The 10,773-nt window shown below is 70.4% G+C and overlaps 2 protein-coding genes across 2 annotated transcripts; both read right to left on the bottom strand.

The window, feature by feature from the left end:
- Positions 1-585: 585 nt before the first annotated feature.
- On the bottom strand, positions 586-2,136 carry AURANDRAFT_61181 (hypothetical protein; the record flags this gene model as incomplete). The annotated part of the gene is made up of 1 exon (XM_009034782.1): positions 586-2,136. One exon carries the CDS (start codon positions 2,134-2,136, stop codon positions 586-588), a length of 1,551 nt encoding a protein of 516 aa, XP_009033030.1.
- Positions 2,137-3,082: 946 nt separating this feature from the next.
- AURANDRAFT_61180 (hypothetical protein) lies at positions 3,083-5,687 on the bottom strand (the record flags this gene model as incomplete). The annotated part of the gene is made up of 2 exons (XM_009034781.1): positions 3,083-3,739; positions 3,879-5,687. The coding sequence occupies 2 exons, from the start codon at positions 5,685-5,687 to the stop codon at positions 3,083-3,085; spliced, it is 2,466 nt and encodes an 821-aa protein (XP_009033029.1).
- Between the last annotated feature and the right edge of the window lie 5,086 nt (positions 5,688-10,773).

Below are 10,773 nucleotides of genomic sequence, written 5' to 3'. Positions count from 1 at the left end.
CCTGAAGCTCGCGCCGGGCCGCGCCTACTTGTTGGTGCCCCTCTGCCTCAACTGGCGCGTGCTGGGCATCGGCTCGAAGCACGCGCTCGCGGCCGTGCTCTACTCGTCGCGCCCCCTCCAGCACGTCGCCGCGGCGGGCCTCGCGCCCGACGCGCTCGCGGCGGCGGTCCGCGCGGCCGTCATCGCCAAGGGCGCCACCCAGGGCGGCGAAACCGCCAAGGCCGCGCCGGGCGCCGACGAGGACGAGCGCGTCTACGAGCTCGACGGCATCTACGTGGTGGAGAACCGGCGGCGGAGCTCGTACCTCACGGTGACCGTGGGTTTGGGCGCGGCGCGGAACCTGGTGTCGAGCCGCCACGGCGGCGTCCTGGACCCGAGCAAGCCCGACGACGCCTACGCCGTCGAGGACACGCTCCCGCCGCGGAGCTGGCAGATCGTGTTAGCGCGGTCGCCGTACCGCGGGTCCTGGGCCATCCAGAACACGAAGCTCGCGTGGATCTACAACAAGGTCCGCGGCGAGGCGCACCGGCCGCCCGTGCAGCCCGGCGGCTTCCACGCGTGCTACCCCCTCGACGACTAGGGGCCTTACTTGAAGTTCGAGAGCACGTCCGGCTGGCGCCGCTCGAACGCGAACGACGGCGCGGCGAGGAGCTCGTTGGACTTGCGCTCGACGGCGGCGATGGTCTTGAGGAGGATGCGCTTCTCCGTGTTGACGAGGCGCTTCGCCATGCGCTGGTTGCGCGAGAGGAAGGCGTCGGGCACGTCGTCCCCCGACTTGGCCGGGTACGCGGCGACCGCGGCGTCGCACGCGTCCCGAATCGTGTCGAGCACCGCGAGCTCGTTGTCCAGGGACAGGATGTCGACGTAGTTGTCCGGGTCGTCCAACGGCCGCGCCCCCAGGTGGTCCTCCGTCGCGCAGGCCATGCGCAGGAACTGGACGAGCTCGTCGGGGAACCGGTCCGCGTAGAGCGGAAACGCGGCGCTCGACACGTCGCGGCCCGCGCCGCGCGCGAAGCGCTCCTTCGCGTCGTAGAGGGCGTCGTCCTTCGACGCGCCCACGGCCAGGTCGACGCTGTTGAAGGGGTTCCGGTCCAGCGCGAAGCCGTAGAGCAAGAGCAGGTCCGCGTTCGACTTCGGGCCGTAGGAGATGAAGACCTGCTCGAACTTCTTGTAGGCCCGGTCCGCGAACAAGACCACCTCGTCCTCCTTCTCCTCCCAGGGGAAGGCCTTGGGGACTTCACGGGCATCAACATAACTCGACGAGAAGGGGCTGTGGTTGATGAAGTCGACGTAGGGCACCATCGCCAATAGCTCGCCGGCGCGCGACGCCTTTAACCGGATCGCGCGGCTGAAGAGGTTCGTGAAGGCCCACTGCCAGGCCTCGAAGGTGAAGATCTCCGGGTCCAGAGCACTGTTCCCCTCGAGCACGGCGGCGTGCTCCGCGCGGAGCTTGGCCATCATCGACGCCGTCGCGGACGCGGCGGGCGACCCCTCGAGGTATGCGAGCTCCTCCGCGGGCCACGTGAAGGTCGCGCCGACGTCCTCGTTGGTCGGGAGGATGGCGATGTACTCGGACCAGAAGCTGCGGGACCCCTTGGACCGCTCGAGGATCAGCAGGAGCGCGATGGCGATGTACTCGTTCGTGTCGTCGTTCAGGGAACCTCTCAATTCGCGCGCCTTGAGCGCGGACGCCTTGGTCATGCAGAGCCGCACGGGCAACCGGATGAGCTCGGCGTCCTGCGTGATCGCGCGCCGCGCGAGCAGCCCGCGGCCGCTGTCCTCGCCCTCGAGCTCGTCGAACGTCGTCGTCGCGAGCGCCATGCTGTGCGGCGGCACGTTCCAGCCGCTGAGCTCGCTGACCCAGACGTCGTTGTCCGTGAGCCAGGCCATGAGCGCGTCGTTGCGCGCGCGCTCGCCGCCATCCACGCCCGCGTTCTTGCCCTTGAGCCACGACGCCGCCTCCTTCTCCTCCGCGCCGCCGGCGGCCTGCTGGAGCTCGACGGCCCAGGAGTCGTCGGACGCGGCGAGCGTCGTTTTCGGGCGCGGCGCGTGCGTCGCGGCGAAGCCGCCGCAGGTTTGGACGAGGGCCGCGAGGACGGCGACGGTGGCCCGGCGCATCGCGAAGGACGTGGCCATCACTCGATGATCTGTCGAGGCAACCCGGCCCGACGCGGAAATGATGCAGTGGCCTCGACGATGATGGCGGGCTGGACCTCGCGCATCCCGTAGGCGGCCCCGCCTGCGCTATGATGAGCGTGACAGCTGACCACTTAGTTGATGCTGCTGGACGCGGAGATGTCGACGCCTTGCAGACGATGTGGATGTGTACGGGGACAGTCGGAGTTCATGTCGGAGTCTGGCTGAACTATAATGACGGCTTGCCTCTGAGACTCGCTGTAAAAAATAATCGGCTAGCGGCCGCGATTTTTTTGCTCAGCCGCGGGGCCGACGTCGACGCCAGACGAAACACTGGATGGACGGCGCTTCACGAAGCTGGAAAGGGCACCATCACCAGGTCATGGCCGTGTTGCTCGCGGCCGGCGCGAACGTCCACACGATCTCCTTTGGGATGACTCCCTTGGCTGCGATGGCTTTCGCTTTCTCCGTGGGCATGGGGGTGCCTATTTGCACACGCTGCGCGAAGCTTCTCCTCGCAGCCGGGGCTCGCGTCGACGATGCTGGCGTAGGTTTGGACGGGGAACCCGCGAAGGAGAACACGCCCCTCTACATCGCATTCACTCACGGGCACTGCAACCTGGTCAAGGTGTTTCTGCGCGCTGGCGCGCAAGACATCGCCGTAGCCGACTTTGGGGAGCGCGAGCCCGGTAACGAGGCCGCCTTCGAACTACGGGACGCTATCCGGGCCGCCGGCGGCTGGGCGGAGTTCGTCGCCAAGCACCGCCGCGTGCTTTCCGGCCTCGTCTCCAAGCTCAGCGCCAAGAAATCCCGCAAGGGGCCGCCGCCCGTGCGCCAGAGCTACTATCACGTGCCGGCGCCGCGCGCCGCGGGCCGCCCCATCCCCCTCGACGCCGCGAGCCACGTCGTCGCTTTCTGGTGCCCGCCCGGTGGCCACTAAACGTACTTACGTCTCCCCGAGGGTCCGTTCCGCGGTCTCCGGGCTCGGGTCCGACACGGACCGGGCCAGGCCCGGCCGCTCCTCCGCGGCCGCGTGCTCGCCGAGCGCGGAGCCCGAGGACGCCTTCTTGAACGGCGGCCGCGCCGCGGCCGCGTCGTCCTTGGGCGCGAGGGAGCGGTAGGCCGCCGGCGTGGACCGGGGCGCCTGGGCGGCGTGCTTGCGGTCGCGGCTCTTGTTCGTCGCGGCGATCCAGTGCTCCGCGTCGACGGCGGAGATCGCGCGGCGCGTCGGCTCGGGCGACCGGTTCTCGAGGAGCTCCTCGAAGCGCTTGAGGCGCCGGCGGTTCGCGTTGGCCTCGGGCGAGTTGTCCGTGATGCGGTGGTCGCTGAGCTGGCGCACGAGGGGGACGCGGCGGCCGCCCGCGTCCGGGCTCGCGTAGGGCGTCGCGCCCGCGCGCGGCGCGGGCCCCTTTTGGGCGTCGCCCGGCGGCCGCGCCGCCTTGGCGCGGTCGCGGTCGAGGACCGCGGCGACGGACGCGTTCAGCGACGCGTTGAGCGCGGCCTCGGCGGCGAGCGCCTCGGACCGGGGGTCGGCCTGCGCCTGCTCGATGCCGTCGAGGCGGTCGTAGATCTCCTCGAGGCGGTGCTGGATGTCGCCCAGGGCCTCGAGCATGGTGTCGGCGAAGCCCGTCGGGAGCGTCGCGCCGCCGCCGCCTCCTTGCCCGTCTCCTCGCCCGCCCCCCGCGCCCGGTCTGGCGCTCCTCGCGGGCCTCGATGGCGTGCTGGCGCATCTTGTTGATGACCTCGGGCATGGCGCCGAAGCGCTCGTAGAGCTGGGCCTGCTCGATCATGTAGAGCGCGGTTGGCTCGCGCGCCGTCGCCGTCGCCGAGTACGTGTGCTCGATGCCCAGCACGACGAGCTCGCCGAAGGTGTCCGACGCGCTGAGGAAGTGGGTCGTCGTCGGGCCCTTGGGCGACCCCGGCGCGCCGAGGTCCGACGCCTGGCGGCCCCAGAACGCGCCCGCGAGCTTCGGCGACTCCAGCGTGACCGAGTCGCCGCGCGCGGGCAGCTTCGCGCTGCGGCCGACCTCGACCAAACCCGCGACGACGACGTGCATCGTGACGCCGTGCGTGCCCTGGACCTGGAGCACGTCGTCGACGGCCGCGGGCACGGGCCGGAGCAGCGTCGAGAGCTTCGCGAGCACCGTCGGCGGCAGCCCCGAGAAGAGCGCGGAGTCGCGGACCGCGTCGGGGATGAGGTACTGGCCGAGCTCGGCGCGCAGCCCCGGGTCGAGGTCGTTGAGGATCGCCTGCTCGTCGAGCGCGCTCCGCTCGCTGAGGAACGTCTTGAAGTACGTCCGCACCTTGCGCCGCATCTCGCGCGGCAGGTCGTTGAACTCGAGCCAGGCGTTGACGACGCCCATCTTCTCGTTGTAGGCGCGCATGTTCGCGTCGGAGACGGCGACGAGCGTCGAGATGATGCCGATGACGTAGCCGTAGAAGCCGCCGCCGACGATCATGCCGACCATCGCGTACGCGCGCTCCTCGTCGGACCGCGGGATCACGTCGCCGTAGCCCACGGTCGTCATCGTCGACATGGCCCAGTAGAGCGACGCGAGGTACTTGCGCTTCGTCGGCCAGTCGTTCGCGTTCCCCTCGTGGCAGCCGCCGTCGTCGTCGGCGCACGCGTACGTCTCCAGGAAGCCCGGCCCGGAGAGCGCCATGAAGCAGGCCATGAGGTGGCAGAGGAGGGCGCAGGAGCCCACGACCTTGAGCAGGTTGAAGAGCGCGTTCGCCGGCGCGGAGACCATGAACTCGTCGAGCGACTCCGTGACGCCCGACTCCTGCGTGAGCTTGGCCAGCTTGCCGATGCGCAGCATCTTCAGCGCCTTGAAGAGGCGCCCGACCTTGAGGAGCTTGGCCGCGTTGAGGTTGCGGAAGGCCGGGCCCAGGAGCAGGTCCAGCGGCGCCGACGACACGAAGTCGAGGACGAACCACGTCCGCAGGTAGTGCAGGAAGACGCGGCGGCCGTCCAGGACGACGATGCCGTTGCGGTCGATGTAGCCCGTGCGGAAGTTCAGGACGAGGTCCACCATGAAGAGGTAGTCGATCATGAGCTCGAAGATCGCGACGCCGCCCTTGGCCTCCGTGTTGAAGCCCATGTAGTACGGGAAGAGCAGCGACACGTAGACGACGTAGACGAGCATCTGGATGTCCCAGAGCAGGCGGAATTTCGACGCCGGGTGGAGCATGGTGTAGCCGCCGGGCTGCAGGCGCTTCTCGACGCGCTTCTCGTACTCCTCGATGTTGCCGTCGACGATCGCGTTGAAGGCCGAGTGCTGCCGGTTCATGACGTGGCCGCTGCTCGGCCGCCGGCTCGGCGTCTCCGTCTTGGCCGGCGACACCTCGCCGGCGAAGCGCACGACGCTGTCCTCGCGCTGGAGGCCCACGAGCCGCGACTCGCTCTGCTTCTTGAGCAGGTTGCCGCGCGGCTCCGACGCCTTGTCGACCGGTTTGAGCGGCTCGGCGTCGCCGGGCAGCGTCGGCGACAGGGACGACGCCGTGAGGCGGCTGCCGAGCTCCAGCGCCGACTCGCTCTCCGTGTCCGACATGACTCGGCACCGACGGCAACGTTCGAGGCTGCCCGCTTCTGCCGAAAAGAGCCTGGTGCGATCTAATTGACATCTCTAATTGACTGATCGATGTTGTGGTTCAACTAGGTCTCGTTGCCGCAGCTCCCCTGTGGCCACTGCAATCCGCGAGCCATGCTGCGACACCTCGTCTGCGCCGTCGTCGTCGCCTCGAGCCTCGCGGCGGACGCCGCGGCGGACACGGCGGCGACGGAGAAGGTCTGCGCGCTGGAGCCCTACGACGCCGCGGCGCTGCCGATCCTCGACGCGCTCCTCGGTAGCCACCTGACGCCCAAGCACTACGGCCAGGTCGTGGAGCTCATGAAGGATCCCTGCGACGCCGTGAAGCAGGGCATCGTCATGAACAGCTTCAAGATGCGCAACACGGGCGTCGCCCTCGGCAAGTTCCTCGCGGACGCGCTCAGGGACCTCGAGGCCGACCAGGTCGCGAACTTCTACGAGCTCGTGCCCGCGGACCCGCGGTCCTGGGTGCTCAAGGCCTTCGTCGCGGGCCTGGCCTGCACGGTGAAGAAGGGCGCGACGACCTGCGCCGAGGCGGAGACCAACGAGCTCCTCGCGCTCTTCGAGAAATCGCGGTCGCGCTACGCGGAGCGGCTCCTGGAGGCCAAGGGCCTCGAGCTCTTCCCGGTCCAGGAGGCGCTGGACCCGGACGAGCCCCTCGGCGACTACAAGGCCGTGACGGCGCGCTACTGCGCGCGCATGAAGATCGAGGACGAGGCGACGGTCGCGTGGCTCGCGGAGGAGCTCAAGCCGGCGGACGCCGACGCCGCCAAGGACGAGACGTCGGTCGTCGCCGAGCCCCTCTGGTTCCGCGCCGTCGCCGCCCAGTGCCGCCAGAAGGCCGCCGCCTACGCGCCGAACCACGGCGACACGGCCGCGAGCATGGCGGACCTCGACCACGCCGTCGACGCGGCGCTCTACGCGTGGTACTTCCACTCCTGCCACCGCAACTCCATCATCCACAAATACGAGCACAAGGACGACCCGCCGCCGGAGGACGCGGCAGTTGAGGCGGCGGACAAGCCCGCGGGCGAGCTCTAGGTAACACCTTAGTAGTCGTCCTTCTCGTCGGCGGCCGCGGCGGCCGCGCCGAGGAAGAGGAGCGCCTTCGATTTCGCGCGGAGCTTCGTCGCCGCCGCGGGCAGGACGCGCCGCCGCTCGAGGGCGAGGGCCACGTGGACCGCGGGCGCGTCGGGCTTGGGCGCGACGCCGCCGACGAGCGCGACGACGCTCTCCTCGCGGATGGACCGGTTCTGCTCGAGCACGAGCCGCCGCACGCGGCGCGCGCGCCGCAGCGACAGGCGGTCCGCCTGGCTCCGCTGCTGGTCGCTGAGGGGCCGGTCGTCGCCGCAGCGCACCTTGACGCGCACGGACGCCGTCAGCGGCAGGTCGCGCGCCGCGCACTCCTCGTCGAGGTGCCGTAAAGCGAGGCCGATCTCCGCGACGACGCGGCGGCCCTCGGCCGTCCGGACGTCGTCGGTGTTCGGGTGGCCCCACTTGACCATGCGCTGGCGCGGGACGACGAGCCGGCCCGCCTCGAGGTCGACGCGCACGTCCAGCGGGATCTTCGTGAGCTTCTCGAGGGCCTGGAGCCGCGACCGGACCGCGGCGTCGACGGCGCGCGCGTCGGCCCGCGTGATCGCGCGCGGCGGCGGCGTCGCCGGCGACTCGGGCGTCGCGGGCCGCTCGACGACGGCGACCGCTTCTACCTCCGGCTCGGGCTCGGGCTCGGGCTCGGGCTCGGGCTCGGGCTCGGGCTCGGGCTCCGACTCGTCGGACCAGCCGTCGCCGAGGACGAACTCGGGCTCGGGCTCGGGCTCGGGCTCGGGCTCCTTCTCCTCGCAGTAGGCCTTGACGGTCTTCGCGTTGGCGCGCGCGTTGAACATGAGGCTCGAGAACGTGTTCCGCGGGCCGTAGTCGTAGCCGAACTTGGCGTAGTGCTCCTTCGTGCCCGCCTCGACGAACGGCTCGCTCGGCAGCTCGTAGTCCTCGACCTTGGCCTCCTCCTCCGCCTCCTTCCGCCGGAACTGGAGGGGGATGACGGGTTCCGGCGCGGTCGACTTCCAGTGGTAGTCGGACCAGCCGTGGCGCTCGATGACCGCGACGTGCTGCTCGTCCGCGATCTCGTGCGCGCGGCGGTACTTGTTCGCGAACTTGACGCCCTCCTCGAGCGAGCCCACGTCGCCGGCGAGGCACATGCGCACGACGTTGCTGTAGGCGAGCACGTCCTCGTCCTCCCAGAAGTGGTCGACCTTCTCGTGCAGCTCGTGCTCCTTGACGTGCTCCGCGTCGTCGTGCGCCTCGACGACGATCTGCCCCCGGCGGTGGTGCCCGCCGGCCTCGTCCTTGGCCCAGGCCGCCGTGCCCTGCTCGGGCTCGAGCGCGCCGTCCTCGAGCCAGTCGTCGCTGCCGTCGAGGGAGATGCTCTCGTTCGCGTGCGACGCGTCGTCGTCGTGGGAGCGCTCGTCGTCAGCCTTGTGCTCCGAGACCGACGACGGCGGCTCCGAATAGGGCGTGTCGCGCGAGAAATCGTCTTCTTGCGGCATGGCGCAGTCGAGGCGGTCGCTCTAGAGCTAGCTAAAGACGAGATCCATCGTTGCGTGGGGCTGCACGCCAACGTCAACTTTGGGCATGTTTCCCATACACCTTGACTTTCGGCATGGAGGTCACCGAGCGTCGCCCGCACAGCCGCAGCTAAGTCCGCAGCTGACTTCGCAGCTGCGCAGGCCTGGCGACGACGTAGGCCGGCGAGCTGGGACCCCCCCCCGCGTGCGATAGCTAATTGGGCCCTTACCTGTGGAGCACGTGGCCCTGGTTCGTGATGCGGAGCAGGTTCGCGTGCGCGGGCGCGGAGCCCGCGGCGACGACGTGGAGGAGGCTGTCGCGGACGTGCCAGGCGGGCTTGGAGCACTTCCACTCGAACTGGACCGTGCCGCTGCGCGGGACGTGGATGTCCGTGGGGTCCTTGGGCTCGGGGTCCGTCCAGGTCACGGGCAGCGTCCAGCCCGGCGTCCAGTCGGAGTCGGCGAAGCCCTCGGAGCGCTTGTAGAGCTCCTTGTACCACTGCTTGCCGTCCTCCTCGTCGGCGAGCTTGACGAGGATCTTGACGACCTCGCGCTCGTCGTGCTTGCTCAGCGTGTAGCGGTGGTAGCCGTCCGGGTGCCGCGGGTTGAAGACCGCGAGCGGGCCGAGGCGGTGGCGGACGCGGAGGAGGTCGCGGTGCGACACGCGGCAGAGGAGCGCCGTGTGCAGGTTCTCGACGTCGACGATGCGCCGGTACAGGATCACGAGGAGCTGGACGCGGAGCTCGGCCCAGGCCTCGCCCTCGGGCATGAGGTCCCAGAGCGCCGCGGCCTGCGCCGCGGTGAAGAAGGCCTTGGTCGCCCGCACCTCGAGGGCCGTGAGGCGGATCGTGAGCCAGGCGAGGGGCTCGACCTTGGGCAGGTGGAGCTTCCGCGCGTCGTCGCCGTCGACGGCGCCCGCGCAGCCCGCGCGCTTCGAGACGCGGAGGTAGCGGATCTTCGGCCGGAGCGGGTCGTTGGCCGGCGGGGCCTCCGCGGCCGGCGGCCGGCGCGTGGACCGGCCCGGCGGCGCCTTGGGCTCCGGCGGCGGCTCCGGCGCGCGGCCCTCGACGGCCGCGGTCTCGTCCGCGTCGACGCCAGCGGTCGCGAAGCCCTCGAGCGACGACTCGACGAGCTGCGACGCGAGCGCCGTCGTCTGGTCCTCCGTGAGCAGCGCCGCGCCGCGCCGCCGCGGCCAGTCGGGCGCGTAGGGCCAGACCGCCTCGTCGCCCGCGTTCTTCCGGCCCCTGGCGCCCGCGCGCGGCGGCGCCTTGGCGACGGGCGGCAGCGCGCCGTCGTCGCCCTTCTTCTTGTTCAGCGCCGCCTTCTTCTTCTCGCGCTTCGACAGCAGCTTCGACTTCTCCGGCGGGTTCGCGCCCGCGCGCCACTCGCGCGCCTTGACGGACGAGAGCATGCCCTCGAAGCGCTCGCCGTCCATGGCAGCGTCGCCCTCGCGCGGCCGGTTCATGGGCACGACGTCGAAGGACAGCATGCCACAGGCGGGGAGGCTCTCGATGGCCAGCAGCTTGCCGTAGGGCGCGCGGTTGAGCCGCACGTTGCGGAGGAGGCCGCTCCACCTGCCCTGCTGCGACACGTCCGCCTGCTTCCAGCGCCGGCAGTTGACCTGCTCGCCGTTGCTCTTGTTCATGAGCAGCTCGAGCATCTCGCGGTCGCCGACGCTGGCCAGGTCGAGGCAGTAGTGGCCGCCGAGGCTGCCCACGCAGGTCCGCCAGAGCGGCGGGCCGAGCTCGCAGCGCAGCGCGAGCTGCTGGTCCTCGCGGAGGTTGTGCGCGAGGAGCGCCGTGCAGTCCTCGGGCGACGCCATGGACGTCGCCAGCTTCCGGCACATCTCGTAGACGTCGAGGTGGGCCGTGCGGCTGCACATGTCGATGATCTGCTGGCCCTGCGCGAACGTGAAGAAGCCCGACGCGCCGCCCTCGGCCGTCGCGCAGTCGAAGAGCTTGAGCTTCTCGAGGTCCGTCGACGCGCTGTTGATCATGGCCAGCAGGCCGCGCACGCCCGCGTCGCTGCCGATGTGGCAGGCGTGGCCGTTGGAGCCGTCCTCGCACTCGAAGACCGCGGTCATGGCGCCGTCGCGCGGCACGTCCCAGACCTGGCCGTCCTTGTCGACGAGGGGCGCCGACGCGCCCGTCGGGGCGTTGAGGAAGACCTTGAGCATGTAGGCGACGTACTCCGACTCGGAGAGGGCGCCGTCGTGGCCCTTGTCGTGCTCCTCGATGACGCGCCGCGCCTCGTCCTCGTCCATGTTCGTGCCGAGGAGGGACCCGCACTCGGCGATCTCCGCGGCGCTGAGCTCGCCGGAGCCGTCGACGTCGACGATCTTGAACGCGCCGCGGAAGATCATGTCGAACATGACCTCGTGCGTGAGCTTGCCGCGGCCGCCCTCCTTGCCCTTGTCGATGGACCCGCGGCCGCGCGAGATCTGCGCCGCGTGCTCGACCTTGCGCTCCGCGTGCTCGAACTTG

The sequence above is a fragment of the Aureococcus anophagefferens genome, assembly GCF_000186865.1.
Source record: "Aureococcus anophagefferens unplaced genomic scaffold AURANscaffold_2, whole genome shotgun sequence".
Taxonomy (NCBI): domain Eukaryota; class Pelagophyceae; order Pelagomonadales; family Pelagomonadaceae; genus Aureococcus; species Aureococcus anophagefferens.
Note: the sequence above shows the minus strand (reverse complement) of the source record. Positions and strands in the feature narration are given on the sequence as shown.